Source organism: Palaemon carinicauda, chromosome 28, assembly GCF_036898095.1.
Source record: "Palaemon carinicauda isolate YSFRI2023 chromosome 28, ASM3689809v2, whole genome shotgun sequence".
Taxonomy (NCBI): domain Eukaryota; kingdom Metazoa; phylum Arthropoda; class Malacostraca; order Decapoda; family Palaemonidae; genus Palaemon; species Palaemon carinicauda.
The window spans coordinates 70,094,287-70,117,435 of record NC_090752.1 but is presented as its reverse complement, the minus strand read 5'-3'; the positions used below and the strand labels follow the sequence as shown (position 1 = coordinate 70,117,435).

General features: G+C 43.7%; 1 protein-coding gene across 9 annotated transcripts in view; it reads right to left on the bottom strand.

Moving 5' to 3' along the window:
• Positions 1-23,149, bottom strand: part of LOC137621653 (constitutive coactivator of PPAR-gamma-like protein 1 homolog) — a 252,439-nt gene that overhangs the window by 168,459 nt on the left and 60,831 nt on the right. For all 9 annotated transcript variants that reach the window (XM_068352131.1, XM_068352133.1, XM_068352132.1 and 6 more), the window contains exons 4-7: positions 22,752-22,865; positions 11,518-11,664; positions 11,172-11,339; positions 3,090-3,285 (exon numbers count right to left, since the gene is read on the bottom strand). In XM_068352131.1, coding sequence (XP_068208232.1) covers positions 3,090-3,285; positions 11,172-11,339; positions 11,518-11,664; positions 22,752-22,865 — 625 coding nt within the window. The remainder of the gene's footprint in view (positions 1-3,089; positions 3,286-11,171; positions 11,340-11,517; positions 11,665-22,751; positions 22,866-23,149) is intronic.

The window sequence follows — 23,149 nt, the reverse complement described above, 5'->3', positions numbered from 1 at the left end:
TAACGGCGATTCAAAAGCGAAGGATCATCGTGAACCTGCTCAACGTTATACTCCTCCATAAGGGAGCAAGCTTAGACTGCATGTCCTGCAGGACAACCCATTTAGGATCAACGGGAGTCGGGACGGGCCGAGACGACGGTAATGTCTGTGTCGGCAAAACATTGCCTTTACCGAGACTCTCGGACCCCGTGTTACGCTTACGTTTAATAGGCGAACAGTCTTCCGACGACTGCAAAGGGTCAGAGCTGTCCCAATGGCTACAGCCAGGACGCTGGACCTGTCCTGAAGGGACTGACTTTCGCTTCAAGGGTCTAGAAACCTTGCGCCAAGGTTTTTTTTGCAAAAAGCCTTCGGATGACGAGGAGAACACAGCCTCGCTCGTCTCATGGTAAGGGCGATCTTGACGAGAAACGCCCGATACCAAAGAGGGAACGTCTGTACGTTGGTTAAAGCCTCTCGTCCCCTTAAGTCCTACGACATTACTTCTCCCTGGTGCAGGGGAGCCTGAAAGAGATCTCGGACTAGGGGAGCGACAAGCACGAACAGACGAACCCTCGGTCGCAACACTAAAAACACTTTGCGCACTTATCACTTTGTCACTACGATTTTCTGATTTGCCACTCTGACACTTTAATAACTTCACATCTGACATGAGTTGGTTACGGTCCGAAGCTAAGGATTCAACTTTCTCGCCTAAAGCTTGAATCGCAAGAAACATATCCCGCATGGACGGTTCATGAGTGCTAGTAGAGGGTTCAGGAACAACTACTACAGGGGAAGGATTAGGTTCAGGGGCATGGGAGGAGGAAAATTCCAATGACCTAGAGGAGCTTCTCCTCACCCTATCTCTCTCCAGCTTACGAGAATATTTATCAAATTCAAGCCAGTCGAATTCCGACAAGACCACGCACTCATCACACCGATCTCCTAATTGACAGGATTTACCCCGGCAATTAGAACAAACGGTATGTGGGTCGAGAGAGGCCTTGGGAAGACGTTTGTTACAATCCCTAGCATTACATTTGCGAAATTTAGGTCCAGGGATAGAAGGGTCAGCCATATTGAACAATCAGAGAAAAATCTAAAACAAATCCAAAGTCATCAACAATAAACACTAGCCAAAAAAGGGTTCAAGAGTTTTAATTGAAGAGAAAAACACCCGTCACAGCGAAAGCTCAAAACAACCAAAATAAAGTACTTCACCAAAAATGACGAAAACTCAAGGTCAACAGCTAGCGGAATCAACTTGTCGATAAGACCGACAGTGAAGAACTGGAGCTGTTTACAAGTATATGCGGTATCTGGCCGATAGTCGGCGCTGGTGGGCACACCCGCAACCTTCACGGCGATCGCTCGCGAGTTTTTGGGTTTCTGTCAAGCCGTCCGAGACGTCAGCTATTATATATTCACCGGCTAAGTTTAATATTTAAAAATGTGAATTTCTTCCCCTTAACATGTTAATTTTCCCGTAATTGCACCATTACAAAGTTTTCCTCTTTTGTCGATTTATTTGGAATATAGCCAAGCTAACAATTGCCAACTACCACTTCAGAATGTTCATCAAACACTTTCTGCAATATTGTGATACTACACCCAAACAAAACTGATTGCCCTATACCTTCCATACTGCAGTGAATCCCCTTTTCCTTTGTCTATCATAGTAAAACACTTCCCACTTTTCTGGTCACATACATTCATTAAATTGCCCTTAAAACTCCTCTATCATAAAATTTCTTACTTCTGGTTTGTCCTAACCATGGAGAAACAGGAACCAATTCCACAAGCCCAAACTTCCAGTACAGAGCCTCTTTGCTACTCCTTCGCCACAACTTAGTAGCCAGGATTTGTATTAATTTTGTGTTGGGCCATTTATTTATTTTTAATTTCATTAAATCTTCATTCTTTTATTGCACTTGCTATACAATACTATAGTTTGTAGTGACAATTGTTTCTCAACATAAATTTCTTATGGTTAGTAATTTTTATCACAGTTATCCAGCACTTTTAATTTTAGGCATGGCTTATGAATTAGTTTTATAAAGTTATATTGGTCTTGTTGGAACTTAGGTCTTACTTCAATTCTTACCTGCTTAGTGTTATGCATTTTTCTTATTTATTGTGATAGGGCAGCTTAATTTTTTCCTTATTTCACTTAACCCCCATTGGTGACATTACATTACAGGTTATTAATAATTTCAACAAGTAAATACATAATTCCCCCTGGTTCACTTTGTCTGTTATTTCTTGGTTTTGCCTGTTCTTTACTTAACGTGGATTCTTTTATGTAATTTACCTCATTACGTACAATTTCCACACCAAGGTAAATTCTCATTAGGACAACTCACCCTCGAGCTTATTCCCTTTTCCATTTCTGAACATTTTGCAGGGTGCATACCATATTCTTTTGGATGACCACAAACAAATTTTGAAGGTAATTTCTATTTTTTCTAACTTTAACCTTTTCAGCAAGGCTGGAATGAATGTTATTTATTAATAAGGTAGTTAATAACAGGTAGTGAATAAGGAAAGTACTCCTGCCCAGTGTTCAGCCAGACTTTCCACCTTTGATTTTTGTCTCAAGAATGAGAGGGGTGCCAAGATTGAGCTCTTAATTTGAAAAGTTTCCAAGTCCAACATAATTAACTTAGGCATCCAGGTACCACACCCAACCCCTCCACTCCTCTAAACTTCACTGTTATCTGCCAGATGGTCTTGCTAACATTAATGAGCTATCCTATATATGTATCAAGAATTCCTATAGATATTTCTTCCTCACAGAATGGTCCCATAAGATGTTACTTAAAATGTACAGTATTCTTTTATCTGAAAGTCTTCTCAAGTTGAAACTTCTATCTAGGGAATGGGTGTCTTCCTTTTTTATTAACTTCATTTCTAAGTTTTTATTCTTTCAAATAGCTTATTTCTTCAACTTACTTTCCTTCATTATCCAGTCAGATTGCAGCAGTCTAGGTTGTGTTAAGCCTACCTCAACTATATTTTAACAAGGAAGACTCTTTCTCTTTGAGGTTGTCTATGCTTCTTGTCACAAAATCAGTTTAAAACAAAATCAAAGTGAAAATTCAATTTACCTGATGGGAAAGGTTTATATCTGAGGAAGCCATCTTTTGTGCCATTAAGGAAATACTGAACAGACTCCTTGAATTTGGCAACCCTAGGATCACTGATAGAACCAAAGACTTGTGCTCCAATGGTAAGAAGATTGTTGACGTCACATCTGTTGACAATAAACTTGACTACTGCGCGAATTATGTCTTCTTGGGGGGTCTGAAAGAGAGAAAAAAGGAACTAGAATATTTTTTGGCTAAACATTAAAAAAAATGTTTACCTTATAGAGAACTAACCAGCATAAAAATATATTGCTTCATACTAATGCTTTTGCTCTCCAACAGACATCTTAGAAAAAAGAGAAGAGGAATTTACTGGGTAAGAAATATGGAGTTTTTATGATAAAACAAAGTTTTGTGAATACTTACCTGGCAGTTATATATACATAGCTAATTATCTCTATTTCGGCAGAATTTTTCTAAAACTAGGCAACCGCCTTGTGGTGGTTGGGTGGTAACACCCGTTAAAGGGTGGTAGGAGGAATCATTCCCGTTTTCTGTTCTTCAGTTCATCTATGCCCGACCTGTCTCCTGAGGGGAGGTGGGTGGGCCTTCGAATGTATATATAACTGCCAGGTAAGTATTCACAAAACTTTGTTTTATCATAAAAACTCCATTTTTATGAATAGAACTTACCTGGCAGTTATATATACATAGCTGATTAACACACTTGGAGGATAGACAGTAACATCGTTGGGGAAACAACCAAAAAAGTTGTAGGATAAAAAAACACCTTGATTCCTTACCTGCTAAGGTAGCTGACTTCAAAGGTTCCTGCCTCTTGAGTCGCTTTCCCTTAGGAGTGTCAGCCAGGATGTGACCTGCAGTGCTGAAAAACACTCAATCGAGTCTGTCAACGGGGTGAGACCAACAATCTGACTAGACTTCAGGACTACCTATTGCCCAAAATAAAAAACCGCAACTTTACCAAACCAACCACCTAACATTTGCAAAGTAGATAAAAATAATCTAACTAGACTGAGGTGACTGTACACAAGTCGAAGCCCTCAGACAACCAATAAAAAATACACCAACCTATGTACAAGTAAACAAAACTAAGGTTGAGGGGAGGTAGTAACTCCTTTGCCTAATACAGAAGCCGTAGCTACGTATGGTCCCAAGGTATAACATTTCTCATAATCCACCCTCACCTCTCTGAGGTAATGAGAGGCGAACACAGAGTTGCTCCTCCAGAATGTCGCATCCATAATTTGACGGAGCGACATGTTCTTGCGGTAAGCAAGCGAGGTCGCAATGGCCCTCACTTCGTGAGCTTGCACTTTTAAAAGTCCGAAGTGTTCCTCCTCACACAAGAGATGCGCTTCTCTTATCACTTCCCTCAGGAAAAAGGATAAAGCGTTCTTGGAAAGGGGCTTTTGAGGATCTTTCACAGAACACCACAGGGAGCTAGAAGAGCCTCTCACACTTTTTGTGCGAGACAAGTAGGTCTTGAGGGCTCGTACTGGACAGAGCAGCCTCTCTTGCTCTTGACCCACTAGGTTGGTCAAGTTAGGAACCTCAAAGGTCCTCGGCCAGGGCTTAGAAGGGTTCTCGTTCTTAGCGAGAAAGTCTAATCTCAAGGCACAAACTGCCCCATTCAGATTGAAGCCTACCTGTTTTTCAATTGCATGGACTTCACTAACTCTTTTAGCTGTTGCTAAGGCCAAAAGAAAGAGGGTCTTCTTGGTAACCTCCCTAAGGGGAGCCTGTGAGATGGGCTCAAATCTCTTGGTGCACAGAAATTTAAGAACCACATCAAGGTTCCAAGAAGGGGGCTTTAACTGGGTCTGCTTGGTCGTCTCAAAAGACTTCAAGAGGTCATGTAAGTCCTTGTCGCGAGACAAGTCCAAGCCTCTATGCCGACAGACGGAAGAGAGCATACTTTTGTACCCTTTGATAGTGGACACAGCTAGCTTAGCGTCCTGTCTGAGGTACAACAAGAACTCCGCAATCTGGCTCACAGAGGTAGTGGATGAGGAAATCTTGTGCTTCCTACACCAAGCCCTAAAAGTCTCCCACTTGGACTGGTAGACCCTCTGCGAAGAGACCCTCCTCGCTCTGGCGATAGCTTTCGCAGCTTGCGCTGAAAAGCCTCTCGATCTGACGAGCTTCTCGATAGTCTGAAGGCAGTCAGATTGAGAGCGAGGGGGTTTTGATGATATCTCTCGAAGTGGGGTTGTCTGAGCAGATTTGGACTTGCAGGGAGGCTTCTTGGAAAGTCCATCAACAAGTCCACCACCTCCGTGAACCATTCCCTCATCGGCCAGAACGGAACTATCAGGATCATCCGTCCCGAATCGAGGAGGGCGAATTTCCTGACTACCAGATTGATGATCTTGAACGGGGGAAAAGCATAAGTGTCCAGCCCCGTCCAATCCATCAAAAAGGCGTCTACTGCTATTGCCTCTCTGTCCGGAACTAGGGAGCAATAGATGGGGATCCTCTTGGATAAATTGGAGGCGAAAAGATCGATGAGGGGTCTCCCCCACAGCCTCCAGAGACTCTGACAGACCTGTTGGTTGAGGGTCCATTCTGTGGGAAGGACCTGCCCTTTCCTGCTGAGCATGTCCGCCCTCACATTCTTCTGTCCCTGAACAAACCTCGTCAGCAGGCTTATCCTGTTCTCCTTCGCCCAAAGAAGGAGTTCTCTTGCTGTCTCGAAGAGAGACAGAGAGTGAGTCCCTCCTTGCTTCCTGATGTAAGCAAGAGCTGTGGTGTTGTCTGAGTTGACCTCCACAATCTTCCCAGACACCAAGTCCTTGAAGGCCTTTAGCCCCAGAAAAATGGCCATCAGCTCCTTGTTGTTGATGTGCCATCCCAGCTGAATTCCTTCCCAATAGCCTGAGACCTCCTTGCTTCCTAGTGTTGCCCCCCAGCCTGACTCTGATGCGTCTGAAAACAACACTAGGTCTGGGTTCTTCTTGTGTAAGGAGATCCCTTCCCCTAACAAGGTTGGGTCCAGCCACCACTTCAGAAGAGTCTTGACTTCTATTGGAATGGGGAAGGAAAAGGAGTCTTCCTGCATCTTTCTGTTCCATGTCTTCGAAAGAAAGTGCTGAAGAGGCCTTAGGTGGAGTCTCCCCAAAGAGACAAACAGTTCGAGGGAGGATAGAGTCCCCAGCAAACTCATCCACTCCTTCGCTGTGCATCTCTTCTTGTCCAGGAAAGTTCTGACTTTTACGAGACACTTGGTCTGTCTTTCCTGAGAGGGAGAAGCCCGAAAAAGAACTGAATTCAGAACTATCCCCAAATAGAGAATAATCTGATTCGGTCTGATCTGAGACTTCTCCCTGTTGATGACCAGGCCTAGATCCTGAGCCATCATAAAAGTCTTCCGTAAATCCTCCAGACATTTCTCCCTCGATCGTGAACGAATCAGCCAATCGTCCAGATAGAAGGATATCCTTATCCCTTCCTGATGCAGCCAACCTGACACATTCGCCATTACCCTGGTGAAGACTTGAGGAGCCGTGCTGAGACCGAAGCAAAGAGCTCTGAATTGGAAGCACTTGCCCTCCATTACAAACCTCAGGTACTTCCTCGAAGTCGGATGGATGGGGACATGGAAATATGCGTCCTGCAAGTCGAGGGACACCATCCAGTCCCCTGGACGTACTGACGCCAGCACCGACTGAGTCGTCTCCATGGAGAACTTTGTCTTCTCCAAAAATACGTTGAGAGCGCTGACATCCAGGACGGGTCTCCATCCGCCCGAGTTCTTGGGGACCAGAAACAGGCGATTGTAAAAGCCTGGGGAGACTAGATCCCAAACCGGTTCTATCGCCCCCTTGTCTAGCATCTGGTTGACAAGGTCTACTAGAGCCTTCTGTTTCCCAGGATCTGAGTACCGGGCTACTAAGGCCAGCGGAGCATCTGCGAGAGGAGGTTTTTTCAGAAAGGGGATCTTGTATCCTTCCTTGATGACTGAGAGGGACCAGGTGTCCGCCCCTCTCCTCTTCCAGGACTGCCAAAAACCTGACAGTCTTGCGCCTACTGTCTGGAGGAGACGAACTTCATTTCCTGGAGCGAGGTCTGAAAGAACCCCTGGTAGATCTTGGTCCTGAATCTTGCCTTCTCCCTCTAAAATCTGATCTTGAAGTAGTCCTGCCCCGAAAGGGCTGCTGGAATCTCCTTTCCTCCCGTTTCAAAGAAGAAGGAGGGGCTGCAAAGAACTTACGAGCAGAACGAGATAAAAGGTCTTGGGTGGCTTTTTGGGCCAGAGAACGCGTAATGTCATTAACCAGGGACTCGGGAAAAAGATGTTGAGAGAGGGGGGCGTAAAGAAGCTCAGACTTTTGAGCATTGGTAACAGACCTAGAAGCAAAAGAGCAAAGCAGAGCTCTCTTCTTTAGGACCCCAGCTGAGAACAGAGCAGCCAACTCATTCGCCCCATCTCTGAGGGCCTTATCCATACAGGACATAATGCTGGTAAGGTCCCTAGATCCATCCATCTGTTCAGTTTTCCTTGCGAGAGTCCCAAGCGACCAGTCTAGGAAACTAAAAACCTCAAAGGCTCTAAAAATACCTTTGACGAGATGATCCAGCTCCGACAATGACCACATGACCTTGGCTGAGTTGAGAGCATGCCTTCTAGCAGAGTCCACTAAACCAGAGAAGTCACCCTTGGAGGAGGAAGGCACTCCCAGACCCAAAGGTTCTCCAGTTGCATACCACATACCCGCTCTTGAAGCAAGACGAGCTGGTGGAAACGAGAAGGAAGTCTTAACTGTTTGTCTCCTCTCCATCATCCAGTCATCAATCTTCGTGAGAGCCTTCTTTGCGGAGATAGACAGCTTCATCTTGATGAAGGCCGACTGTTTCTTGGCCTTCTTTCTGTTAAATTGGGACTGAGGAGATTGAGGGGCAGCAGGTTGGAATTCCTCTCCAAAAAGTTCAAGAAGGGAGCGAGAGAGAACTTTGTAATCTCCCACAGCGTCGGCAGGATTATCATCGTCATCAGAAACATACTCGAGGGCCTGATCCACATCTGCAATATCCTTCGAAAGAGAAGGATCCTTAGAACCCGAAAAGGGCAAATCAAAGGCATCATCCTGCAAAAGACGGGTTGCATCCTGGAGTCCCGCGCTAGAAGAATCCTTGGAACGAGAGGCAGTATCGTCCCGAAGAGGCAGGGTGGTATCGCCCTGGGACCGAGAACGAGAGGCAGTATCGTCCCGAAGAGGCAGGGTGGTATCGCCCTGGGACCGAGAACGAGAGGCAGCGTCGTTCTGTCGTCGAGAGCGAGAGGCGGTATCGTCGTGGCGGCGAGAATGAGAGGCGGTATCGTCGTGGCGCCGAGAATGAGAGGCGGTATCGTCGTGGCGTCGTGAACGAGAGGCGGTATCGTCGTGGCGTCGAGAACTAGGGTCGGTATCGTCGTGGCGTCGTGAACGAGAGGAGGTATCGTCGTGGCGAAGCGAACGAGAGGAGGTATCGTCGTGGCGAAGCGAACGAGAGGAGGTATCGTCGTGGCGAAGCGAACGGGAGGCGGTATCGTCTTGGTATCGAGAACGAGAAGCAGCGTCGTTCGATAAGGTATCGTCCCGGTATCGAGAACGAGAAAACGTATCGCCCTGGTATCGCGAAGAAGTATCGCCTGGCGAAAGCACACATTCCTCATCCTGGCGTAGAGACGGAGAAGTTCTCTTTAAAGAAGAACTCCGTTCTCTCTTAGAAGCAGACTTCTTAATCGGCAACGAGTCGTCTTTACGTCTGTCAGACTGGGCGTGAGGGCGGCTAAAGGCTTGTACTAAAGTCAAAAGTTGTTCCTGCATGACAGACATAAAGGATTTAGCAACATCAGCTGGGTCTTGCGGACCCGAAGGGAGGGGCTGACGAATAACACTCGTATCTTCGGCAGCAGGCTTCGTCCTTTTCACAGGCACGGAGTCGAAATCATCCTCCGACGGACAAGGTTCATAACTGCTAGAACCGGGAGAGAAAGAACGAGACCGTTCGTCGCGGTTCCATCTCCTCTTAGTAGGTCTTGAAGCTTCATACTTCCATTTACGTCTGGACGAATTCGGAGAAGACAACAACACATCCGACTCGTCTTTCCCGTGACGGTCAAGAGCAGCCTGGGAATAGACAACAGGACTGTCTGAGGCGACGGCTGACCGAGGGTACGTACCTCTCACCCCCTTTCGGTCATCGACGTACCTTCTCCCTTGGTCCTGGGAGCTTGGTAGAGGTCTAGGCCTAGGGGTATGACAGATTCGGTCGGTCGCCACCTCCACAGCACTAACACAAGCACTTTCACTTTCCTTTCTCTCATATACAGTAATTAAAATACAGTAATAAAGTCAGACTTTTATTTATATATTACTATCCATGTCACAACAAATCATAGTAACTTTAATTGATGAGCTTGCAAGGACAACTATAACAAAGTAGTTTTGAGTACTGTAAAGCCAGTGATATACAAATTTCACTATTGTCATTATTATTATTATTATTAGCTATGCTACAACCCTAGTTGGAAAAGTAGGATGCTATAGGACCAAAGGCTCCAGCAGGAAAAATAGCCCAGAAGGAAAGGAAATAAGGGAATAAGACAATAGTGTACAGTACCCGAGTGAACCCTCAAGCAAGAGAACTCTAACCCAAGACAGAGGAAGATCATGATACAGAGGCTACGGCACTACCCAAGACTAGAAAACAATGGTTTGATTTTGGAGTGTCCTTCTCCTAGAAGAGTTTCTTGCCATTGCTGAAATCTCTCTTTTACCCTTACCTAACGGAAAGCAGCCACTGAACAATTATAGTGCAGTAGTTAGCCCCTTGAGTGAAGAAGAATTTTATGGTTATTTTAGTGTTGTCAGGTGTAAGGTTGATTGATTGACTTGGAATTTTCTGGCACCTTGACATCCAAGGTCACTGATGCATCGGGTGTAAGAGGAAAGAGGAGAATGTGTAAAGAATAGGTCAGACTACTGTATTTGGTTTATATGTAGGCAAAGAAAAAAGGAGCTGTAACCCGAGCAAAGTTGTACTTTCAGGTCCGTCAAAAGGACCCAATAACACTCCAGTGGTAGTATCCTAACAGGTGGCTGGTGCCTTGCTCTACCTACCTATTCAACACTGAATGGAGCTTCCCCCTTCAACACACTTGGCTAACACTTTTTGAACAAAAAGATTACCAAATGCTGTTCGTTGATATTGAAAGCTTAATATTTTAGTAAGACTAATTAATTAAAATAAAAAACCTATTATCATTAAACTTGCTACAGTACTTATACATATTCTGAGAGATTATGAACTTTATAATAACAATATGAATAAAAAAATAGGAGAAAAGGGTGCTGAACTTCATCTTTGAGTATGAAACTATCAAGGACTCATCCTTCAATAACTTTTTAAACTTCAATTATTTAAACAATTTAATATATTTTTAGAATGCTGTAATCTAATATGTGGTACCTCAGAAAGCATACTATTTTGTCTGAGCAAGTCAAAATCAGTTAAATGTTAATTTAATTTGGCTGTATTTACCAATAATTTTGGAAAGGTGTATTGTATTACACAAGATAATTTCTCTTAAGTTTTACTTCACTTTCTGTACATTCAATATTCCATATATATTTTTACATTCAACTCAGGCTCTAGGGTAAGAAATATAAAGGCAAATATGATGTTATGCTATCGTTCTGTAAAGAGTCTCAATAATTCAACTTAATAAAAATTATGCATGGAACTTTAATAAGAAATAATACTTTTTATTACTTTGACTGCTACTGTGTCCAAGAATTCAAACCATCAACTTCCAGAGATTAATATGTTTCATATTCAAAACACAAAAAATATCTTTAAACAAAATTCTATATTTGTTATCAGAGGCTACAAATTCCCTAACTGTTGTCCGAGAACCAATTTCGGTTGACAGAAGCAGCAAATTTTTCATAGTCTTATGCCTAAAAACAAATGCTAAACATTTGATAAATATTCTGGGTTGTGTGAAAGTTTATATCTCTACAACCTGAGCAAAGAAAGCCTACAGGTTATACCACCAAAAACAATCTGCTCTACACATACAAAGATCTTACTTACTGTCTGTCTATCATAGCCTTGAATTAAAGCTGCGTAGAAGTCTCGTAAGTCAGATTCTGTGAGCAAGTAGTTTCCTAACAGGGCCGCCAATAAACAGAAATGGTTACGTTGTAGTCCTAGACCTCGAGCAACTTCATCTAAAATAAACTCTTTGGTCTCGAGTGATCCCTGAAATACAAATTCTTATCAACAACACTATTTCAACAGTACTTATAACTAAATTAAATGATGCTATGGGACAATTTTACAGAAGATGGGAATCTAAGGGAAAAACTGATATAGACTATGCAGTTGTCAAATGAAAACATAAATAAAATTCAGGAAAAGCATAAAACTCAATATTTACCTTGTAAGTCAGTTTGAGCTGATGGGAAGAAAAGTATCTTGGGGGGTCAAAAATAATGTACTCTGCATCCTCTGCCATAAGGCCATGGTAATTGTTTTCACGACAAAATGCTATCACTTCCTGGTGGTGGTCATCCATTGTACATAGCTGTGAAGAAAAATCTTCAATAATTCTCTCTCATAAATGATCCCTAAACTGTGACAAAGAACTACTAAAGACTTAATCACCAAATTTTCAACTACTTTCAAAATAGCTAATTTGGAAGTAATTTGTATTTTTCCTAACAATACAAACCTATCGCTGTTTATTGGAATCATACTTTCAGCAAAGCTGGAAGACTAGCCATAAGACTTCAAAGCAAGGTACAGTATATAACTACCCACCTGCTGGTTAGTGGAAGGTGGGGGGTAGCCCACTACCACACTCATTCACACACTAGTATTGTCTCGTCACTTGATTTCAGGCAGTATTTCTCGGGGGACAAGTGATGACGGACCAATTTGTATAAATAGCTATAGGTTTGTGTTAGGAAAAACTAAAATTATTTCCAAATTTGCTATGTTCCCACACTAAATACAAAACTAATTATAGGGATTGACTTACCACTTAGGAGAGTGGAAGTCCAAACAAACTGGCTTGACTTTTGACCCAGGGTTTTTTTCTGAACTTACTCTGCATGTAACAAGGAGAAAAAACCCTGACACCTCACTGATTTCCATGCAAAACAATGTTAGCTGCATGAGCAATGTGTGTGTTTGTGATACTAGCAATGTGACTGGTCTAGGTAAAAGTTCTCAGAAACCCAGGAATTTTTAGATTCAACCATAGACGTTACCTAATCCTACCTCGCCAGGGGGTATGAGGATGTAACAAGTACTATTTCTATACTAAGTTACACAGGGGAAATGGTTTAACTTCCAGACAGGTGAGGCCAGCGTGGAGTGGACATATGGTGCTGTTTCCCAAGTGAGGGGAAGATGAAACACAAAAAAGAGCCAGTCATTCTTCACATTCATCCCTGAATAACCCTGGGTAACCTTTGCCCTCAACCGTCTGCTACTTGTTCATCAAGGAGCCTGAGGTATTTAAACTACTTGTTGTGCAGCCACCACAGAACCAATGGAGAACGTCTCCATGTTCCTGTGGGTCACGTCTTGCGGGTAGTGGGCGGTGAAGGTCATTTTATGCTTCTACACGCCCCCTTGTAGTACTTGCGTCACAGAGTAGTCGTTCTTAAACGTTAGGCACATACTTTTGCCCCTAATGCCATGAGGACTGGGTCGTCGAGTTGGAGGAGGATCAGGATTCCATGCAAGGTCTATGACCCTGCAAACTCATGCAGATGGTATTCTTTGTGATCCTCCTCTTGATCTTAGCTGTGCTGACAAAGAGTGCCGACACTAGGGGGCGACCTGCTGCAGTACACTGGGCAAAGTAACAGTTGATCTGGATCATCGGTTACAGAACAAAGACCATCAATCCGGAAGGACCCGAATCTAGGATCCAATACTCTCGGATTTTGAGTCTTGGCGATAAACTCAGGGACGAAGCTGAGTAATACCTCCATCATCCCCTCGAATGGGTGACGTAGGAAAGACCATGAAGTTTACTAACCCTCTTGGCCGAAGCCAAGTTAAGTAGGAACACCGTCTTCATGGTGAGGTGGCGATCTGTTGCCTGACATAATGGTTCATAGGGAGCCCCTTTCAGGGCCAGAAGAACTCGAACCACGTTCATTGGAGGGGGTCCAACTTTTGGCTGGGGGCAAGTCTTCTCGAAACTCCGTATGAGACAACAACAACAACGATGAAATATTTACTACCTTCAGTCTAAAGGCAAGGCTTAAGGGGACCGTCCGCCATGTCCGCCATTTTTTTTTCTAATGATCCAAATTACACCATTTCTATATATGTTTTAGACATATATAATACCTTCATCATATAAAAATTTCAAGTCATTTGATCAAAAACTTTTGGATTTATTAGCAAAAATCATGATTTAAAAAAATAATTTAGGTACATTTTTCCCCACTACTATAATACCATTGTATTGAAACTTATACCATAAAAACTACTCTATCAACCGAACAATTCTGTCAGACAGAATTTTGATTTTCCTTTCTGTTTTTTTTTCATGAATATTTTTTTTTCCTCGTCTAGACGGAAAATAATCGTGAAAAAAAAATGTAAAAAGAAAAACAAAATTATGTCTGACAGAATTGTGGTATTTTTATTCTTCTTTTCAACTATATCTTTCTCTCTAATATCGAACAACAAATAAGTGAGAAAATGTACCTAAGTGTGAATAAGCATGTTTTTGAGTTATGAGCTTCCAAAGATTTGCAACACATTTTCGCTTCTTTTCTAAAAGAAATCAAGATAATATTAATATGATAACTTTTATTGTTTACTCCTACATAAATGCACCCTAAACGAGGTATTTGAACCCTCAGTTTACTATTCCTATGTTATAAGTTGCCAGCGATCTTTAATTGTTGCTAGTGTTTTAGTTAGCAGCTTTCAGCTTTGTACTCTTATTCATGCTTCCCTCTTTCTTGTTTCTTTTTTCTCTTTCTCCACTTACTTTTTGTTCTTTCTATCACCTTATGTAACATTGACATTGCTATAAAGTTCCAGAGGACGTTGTGAAAGCACAATCAACATACGAATTTCAAGTAAATAAACACATGCATTATAATTTCTATATGTCTTTGGAAACTTTGCTGATGTTCTCATAGCTGGTAGTTTTCATTCACCTACCCTCTACCAATGCCTTTCATTTCTGCCATAAGTAAAAAAAAAAAGAGAGAGAGAGAGAGAGAGAGAGGAGAGAGAGAGAGAGAGAGAGAGAGAGAGAGAGAATCTGTCAAACAGACGACGCCATAAGGATGACGTCATCATTTAAAGACCACTATATCTTCATTGTTTGGAAAAATGATTGACTATTTGTTCTTTCTATAACCTATTTGTTCTTTCTATAACCTTAGGTAACATTGGCCTTGCTATAAAGTTCCTGAGGACGTTGTGGAAACACAATGTACATACAAACTACAAGTAAACAAACGCATGCATTATAACATCTATACATCTATGGAAACTTTGGCTTCTGTTATTGTAGGACTAGATTTCGTTCAACTACCTCTACCAATGCCTTCCATTTCTGCCAGACGTACGATAGCTTGAAACATAAGTGAAAAATCGCTTTAGATATGCAAAATTAAGACACAAAGACGATTTTGTCAAACTCAGTCATGCAGATGACACAGTAAGGATGACGTCATCATTTAAAAACCGCTATATCTTCGTTATTTGTAAAAATAATTGGCTGAAACTTCTGGGGAGCATGTACGATATGTTTACGCATACATAGAAGTAATAAAACGATTTTCAATTTCTGAAAGTTGTTATGTCAATACCCCATAGCGGACGGTCCCCTTAATGTTAAGTGGTAGCCTTTCACTTGCTACCTTCCTCAGCCTCTGAATCCTGTCATCTGATGGAAAAACTTTCTGAAGGTTGGTGTCTATGATCATATCGAGATATACCAGTCTGAGAAGGAAGCAGGAAAGGCTTCTCGAGATATACCAGTCTCTGAGAAGGAAGCAGGGATGACCTCTCAAAATTTACCACAATCCCCAGATCTTGGCAAAACACGAGGAGTCTGTCTCGATGCTCAAGGAAGGTTGCCACCGCGTGTGCTAGGATCAGCCAATCGTCGAGGTATCTCAGGAGATAGATGTTGATTCTGTGACCCCAAGCTGACACTAGGGAAAAAACTCCTGTGAACACCTGAGGTGTTGTGGAAAGATCGAAGCAGAGCACCTTGAACTGGTATTGCATATTGTCGTGTATAATCCTTAGACACTCCCTTGAAGATGGATGGATTGGGATCTTGAAGTATGCATCCTTGAGATCCAGCATGCACACAAAGTCCTGTGGTCTTGCCACTTGTCTGACCATGTCTGCCATCTCCATGCTAAACGGAGTTTGTAGAACAAACTTGTTCAGGGCTGAAAGGTCTATGATGGGTCTCCAGCCTCCAGATGCCTTTTTCACAAGAAAGTAGACTAAAAAAGCCTGGGGATCTGTCGGGGACCCTTTGGAGAGTGCCCTTCTCCAACATGGTCTGGACTTCGTCCCGTAGGACTTGCTCCTTTGCGGATCCTTTCGCATATGAGCTCAATGGAACTGGATTCCGAGTCAATAGAGATAGACATTGAATGAACGGGACCCGATACCCTAAACTAATCACAGAGACTGTCCAGGGTTCGACCCCATGCTGCACCCACTTCTGCCAGTGACGCTGCAGGCATTCCCCCATTGGTGGACAAGTGGGAGGATTGCCCATCCTAGCAGGAGCGGCCTTGGCCTCTCCTTTTACTACCTCGGCCTCCACAAGACGACTTAAGGAGCCCTATCATTCCTTGGCAGGAAATGGGTTCTTAAAGAATTTAGACGAGGTTGATGTCAACGTCCTAGATGTCAGCAGTTTGGTGGTTTGTGGCTGCTGCTTCTACGGCAGAGCTACACAGTAGAACCGAGATGTCAAGGACCTATGGAGAAGGGAGTCCTGGTTGGACTTCCTCCAGTGCTCCGCCGTCCGTTCGACCTCTTCCGTTCTGAAAAGGGAAGAGCCGCCAATTGAGGAGTTTCTGAGTTTAGTTACGTCTGCCTGTGGGACCTCTCGATGGCACTTATCAATTACCGAGTCCCTATGCTTGAGGATGATATTCACCCACAGTTTGACCCCCTGGTGGGTGAGAAACTTGATAGTACAGATACCTGACAAGAATAAGGTTTCCATCGATTCGTCATAGAATCTTTAGACCAATCTTCAGTTCTTGAAGTGTCCCAGGGATGCTAACCACACATCCAGCCATGAAGTACCCTGCATGGTGTACTTCGCTACTTTCTCCCTGTTCAAGACCTCAGATGCGAAGGAGACTAAGAGCCAGGATAACCTCTGAAAGGAAACTCTTCTAGAGAGTGCCTCTACAGACGGGTTGAGAGGTAAGGCCGGAAGGGGCTAGTCCGAGACCTTGTAGTACCTCCTCTGCTGAACAAACAGCGGCGGTAAGAGCTTAGAGTACGAGGCTGTATGGAGGAGCTGGAAGAGCTGCCGATCTGGGCGAACACCCTCTTCCAGGCACCCTTCAACCCCTTAGACCAAGGCAAAGCTGTGCTGACCTTGGGAGGTTGGTGGGTACTGTAAACCTGGTCAAGGAAAATGTCCTTGTCCTCTTGAGGAGCCGTCGTAGGGTCAACTAACCCACTGATGGCCCTCATGCAGGCCAAGACCTGCCACAAGGCGTAATCTGACTCCTGCTCTGCCTCCGTGTATTTAGGACTAGCAGCCCTAGGGAAATGGTCATCATCATGATCGATATCATCATCCACCCACCAGATCTAACCCATAAGAGCCTGTGGTGGGTCAGGGTCATTAACTGCAGAGGCCATAGGGCCGATCGCTTTCTATGGTCCTAGTCAGTGCTGGGGAGCTACCTTGTGACCTCTCTTTTAAAGATCATGCTGCTTTGGCTGCGGTGTTCTTAGGAATCATCTTAGGAGTCCTTCATTTCTCTCGGAGGCAGAAGGAATTACTCCAAAAGTGATGGTCTGAAGGACTCCCAATGCCTAGAAGAGGGCTGACCTTCTCTTGATGAAGGGACTGCTGCTGAGTGCTCTGTCTCATTAGAGACAGGGCAAAGCTCCGGAAGGACAACCTCTCTTGGTGACGGGTGAAACACGGACACTCTGGAGACTTTCCACCTCAGCTAGTACGAGTAATGGAAGGTGTCACCCAGAGGAGGAGTCTCATCCCTCCTTCTCTTCTGATTCGTAGTAAGCATTGGCATCAATTGTAACGGAGAGGTCCCGTTGGAGCAGAGGTCCCGTTGGAGCAGAGGTCCCGTTGGAGCAGAGGTCCCGTTGGAGCAGAGCTCCCACTTTTGCCACTCCTTTCACCCTCTTGATGGGAGAGAAGAACATCTTCAGGTATGAAGCCTTGGAAGGGGGTGAGACGGATGCTTTGCGTCTGAGGTCAGACGGAGAGGATGAACTGGGAGTCACACTTCTCCAAAGGGATCCTCAGCCTACTTACCACTCCAACGAGATCCTCGGCGTACATACCGCTCAAACGAGATCCTCGGCGTAAATACCGCTCTGAGATCCTAGGCGTACATACCGCTCCAACGAGATCCTTGGCATACATACCGCTCCAAGAAGATCCTCGGCATACATACCGCTCCAACGAGATCCTCGGTGTACTTACCGCTCGAACAAGATCCTCGGTGTACTTACTGCTCCAACAAGATCCTCGGCGTACATAGTGCTCCGAGATCCTCGGTGTACATACCGCTCCAACAAGATCCTCGGCATACATACTACTCCAACGAGATCCTCGGTGTACATACCGCTCCGAGATCCTCGGCATACATACCGCTCCAACGAGATCTTCGGCATACATACCACTCCAACGAGATCTTCGGCATACATACCACTCCAACGAGATCCTCGGCATATTTGCCGCAATCTGGTCCGATGATGGAGGGGGCACGTCTGAGACCGCTCGACGTACTGCCTTCACTAAGGTGTCGAACCATGCAGGCTGCTTTCCTGATCTAGGAAGGATAGAGGTCTCGCTAGGAAGACAAGGGGATGGAGATAGTCTCCTAGAAGACCATGGCTTTGGAACCTGGAAAGAAGAGGAGTGATGTCTCTTAACTACGATGGGCACCGGCATGGCCTCTCTCTGGCTTGGAAGAGAGAGTAAAAGAGGAATCTTTCTGAGCTTTCGAAGATTCCTGCCAGGTGGAAGGAAAAGGTACCAGACGTCCACAATGCTGGCCTGGAAGGACTGGAATAAGAGGCGGCGTAAAATATAGGTGAACGTTGAGGGTGATGAGCAGGTTCCCGAGCTGGACGATGCAGTGAGTAGACCCTGGAAGAAAGGCAGTAATTGTAAGGTGGCGAGTGACAATCACTAGCTGGTAAGAGAGGATCAGGCTTTGGTAAGTGACAATCGCGAGCATGCGAGTGACGATCACAAGCTGTGAAGCAACTCAAGATAGTGATGTCACTACGAAAAGTGATGATCACAAAATGATAAATGAAGATCACGAGCTGACGAATGAGGAGCAGCAGGCGAACGCCTAGGAGATGGAGAACGACAAGAAGTTGGCAAGAAGTGATGACGAGCCGGAGAGCGACAATATCAGACAGGTGAACGTCAATAAGCTGACGAGTGACGGTCACGAGGAGACACGTGATGATCACGAGTGACGATCACAAGGTGACGAGGGACGAGCAGCTGAGTGACGACCACGAACAGGCGAGTGACGAGTAGCTGGAGCCCTACAACCATGAACAGGTGAGTGACAAGTAGCTAGAGAGTAGTCATCACAAGCCGAGGAGTGGCGATCACGAACAGAAGTGACAATAACGTGCTGACAAGTGCAGATAACTAACAGGAGTGTCTAGAAGATCGTTGGTCTCTAGGGTCGTTGCAGTAGTGTCTCCTGACGAAGGGCGAAGGAGAACATCTCGTAGGGCGAAGAGGGCTACTTTCCCTTGATGAGTAGCAATCATTATGATGTCGAGGGCTCCTGTCATCAATAGCATGCCAGCGAGGTGGAGAATGTTGTTAGTGGTGAGAATTCTTGGCAGGGTAGGCAAGCTCTGAAGGGCTAAACATCTGGAAGGTCTTGCGCTGGAGAATCACGGGTAATCTCACTCGCGAACAAGACAGATGAACACCCACTGAAGAGTACTTTAAACTTTGCTCCGTCCCCACGAAGGCTGAGAAGATTCAGCAGGGGGGAAGAGCGCAGTCTGCAATGGCACCATGTGACGGTGGAGGAACAACAACGTCGGCAGCAGGGGAGGCAGACGTTCCAAGGGCGTGAAGATCAGCACTCCTTGGCAAAAAAGCTTTGACCTCCGAGAGACCCGAGTCCTTCTCCTCTCAGCACCCAACTGAAGAAGCTCCAACACCTCCTTCGAAGGGGGACCGGACTCACCCAAAGAAAGCTAGATCTGAAAAACATCAGAAATACAAAAGGATTGCCTCAGGGTTGACCTGGTGTTAATTGGTCAACACTACTGTTCGACCATTCCCCAGAAGAGACAGATCGAGCAGAGCTTCAGGAAGAGATCGGGGTTAAGGAAGACCCCGAAGGCAGAGAATCTCTCTTGGACTACTTTGTGCGCCAGCGCCCAAATCTCTCCCACTGGGAGAAAGACCACTCCCGGCATTCATCGCAAGTGTTATCCAGGTAACAACGCTGTCCTCGGCTGGCCAGACACAACGGATGGGGATCGGTCTCAGTGGAGGACATGAGGGTTCCGCAGGTGCCTCCTTCAGGATCCGGACAGATCCGCATGATGAACGGCAAGGAGAAGCAACAAACACACCTGTAAAGACAAAGCAAAATAAAAATGAGTCAAAATTGCAAGTCAAAAAGAGTTGGAGAGTGGTAACATCCATTCTCAGCCGAGCCAAAAGCAGAAGTGATGAGACAACACTAGTGTGTGAATGAGCGGGGTAGTGGGATAACTCCCTCCTAACTACTGTAGGAGGCGTGTAGTTATATACCTCGCATATGCAACGAGCTTGTTTTTCAGGCAAAACCACATGTCAAGTGTATATAGTGTAGTATGAAAAGTAATGGGCCAAGAACACTACCCAGAGGAACGTCTATTAGTAGATTCCTCTCGAAGTAACGATTCAGCAATGGTTTATTAAAAAGCAGATACATTAACTCAAAGAACGATTACATAAAAAATAAAAGTACCTAATTACAAAATGTTCAGAAATTATATAATTCTTTGAAAATATATGCTTATATTGCTGGGTGTAGGGGTAAAGTATAGGTTGGGTGGGGGAGGAGTTCGATGAACAGTAACTTCCCTCACGTCAGTTGCCCGGAAGTGTTTGAAGCGAGTAGATGACAATGTGCCAGGCCAGTTAAATCATGTACTAAATTCCCCATTCCTTATTAAACATGGGACACAGCACATAAGTGGGCCACTCAACAGTCACTAAGGCACACAATACTAAAGGGGTCCACTTATCAATCACTATGGGCAATGCACACTATACATAAAATGCACTGCACAATAAATCTGTGGAGATCCATGAGATAAGTAATGGCAGCTGAAACCCTCGTCTTGCGTTGCTTAAAAATCTGTAAAAGCACTGCCTTCTCACTAAATAGGCACTGCGCCATGTTGGAGGGGTTCGTTATGAGGTCGGAAAGGAAAAACAAGCAATCTGTGTGATGCCCCAAGCTGGGAAAGAGCAGTGTTGCCATATACTCAGGGCATTGCCACACTTAATAATGTAAAGAATAAGTATGCATAATAATGTAATATAATGCATACAAATACATAAGTACATAAAGGGTGTATTTATTTACAAGACATATTTAATAAATGAGATACGTAATACCAATTTGCATAACCTGAATTTAGAAATTTTCTTTTATGATGCACAATGAATGGGTCAAGACTGGCTATCAAATTGCAATCCAAGACAAAGTCGGGTAACTGTACAATTCAGTGTTAAAGTTGGTCTGAATACTGAAGATGAACCTGAATCGCTAGCCTAGCCTTTTTCTGAAGCGGAGATAGCATCTTTTTAAATCAATCAATAACATAGTTAGAGAGCTGAGGTGTTTAAATTGTTTTGGAAGAAGTCACTTTGTCAGATTTAATAGAATATGAAGTTAGCAAACTTATCTTAATCACTTTATTAGATTATTTCTCAGCAAAAAGGTTACACGAAGAATGAAAGGCGATAATTCCTTACTCATCGTCAATCTATGAGATCTCCTTCCTCACTTTCCTGTCCCAGAAGATGAGCAGAGTGAAAATTACAGTAGCTGATTTCTCGAATTGTTTACCATTTGAAAATGGAGCAATCACACATGTGCATACAGGACTCATTTTGGCCTACATTTACCCTCCTAACATTAATTTGTGAAAAGCCAGTGACCTAGCTTGCAAGCGAACAGTGTCCACTGTCCTCTGAAACATGAAAACAATTGACTGTAGTTGAAACTTCTTTCAACACATCAGATTTTAAAGGAATCATACAATATGCCACACCTTCCACTTAAGTAATGAGACTGATTAGAAGCACTAAGAGGATGAATATTAGAATCCAGGTTACCCACTCGGTCTTCTGCCTCACAATCTAGTTGTCTCATAGAGCAATTGGGATTGTGGTATTGCAATGGTTTAACAACAGAAGAACTATAAATTTTGAGGCTCTGACTGAGGCTTTTGTATCTGTAATCTACAGTGTACTTTCAGAACCCTTACTGAGGGAAATCCTATTAACATTAGATTGAAATTGGGGGGTTACGTTGGGTTTCGCAACAGGGTGGGAGACCAGAATAACCATTTTTAAGGGATGATTCACTTGACTTCTGAATTTGAACAAAGAAAGCAAGTGATGTCAAGAGCTTGTAAAGTTCATCACTATCAAGAGACAGCTAAACTTGTGTACAGTATTGTCCATAAGTGGAGGTGTGTCATTATTGTCATCATCCCTGCTATAATCAACTAGTGTAGTCTTCCCTGGTTTTTCCCGTTAATTAACAGCAAGTTTCCTTTCGAGCTAGAACTGTTAACTTGATCAGCAACCACTGAAACATACTTTTCCATGAGTGGTACTGTGAGTGAAACGCACTCTTCACAACGATCATTTAAATCACAGCATTGCCCTCATCCCAATACACAAGAGGGATTGCAAATCAACATCTCCCAGAAAGAATTAGCGTGGACATTCCAAGAAGTAACAACTAACAAAACCAGAGGAAGACATCTTAATGCACAATATGCATACAATCTGGAAAACGAGTGATTGCGACCGATATGACAGAGAGACTGATGACAGAGAGTATCTGGCGTGGCATCTTGGCTTCTTACCCCTAGAAGGTTACATTCCTTTCTTAACTGCATATGTTTATTAAAGGGAAAGAAAATGAAAAATTTAATAAAATTTATGGTTAAGTGTTGATTAAACCAAGCTTTTGGAGAAGAAGCAATATGAACATCAGGGAAGGTTCATAGAAATAATATATTCTTCTCCAAAAATATTTCACAATTGATGCATAAACTATACTTTGCATAAAATCATAACAGTCTAGAATGGGGTTAATGGTTCTGTTAAACTTTAGAGCAACATAAAACTAAAATCTAATAAGCAACGGCACAAAATTCAATACACACCACTTGAATGTTCAGATGACGTAGAGCCATCCTCAGACATGTCCTAAGGCCAACTGGTGCTACCCACCATACTTTGGGTGGAGGGGTTCCTTTCACTGATACATGTTTGAGCACCTTCGGCAAGAATAGAAAGAATAAACAAAAGATTAACAAATCAGTTATCAGACAATCCACAATCTATGACTAAATTTTTTTCTCTGCCATTTCATCTTAACTAACCTTATGTATATGTAGTGTTCTTTTACCCCTCATTAATCACAATTATTTTCATCAATATCAACATTACAAGCCAAGCTGCAAGCCTAGTTACAAAACTAGAATACTGTCAGCCCGCGCTTTACGCAAGTTTATACTTCACGATTTCACTAATACAAGACACAAAACCGCAATACCTATTA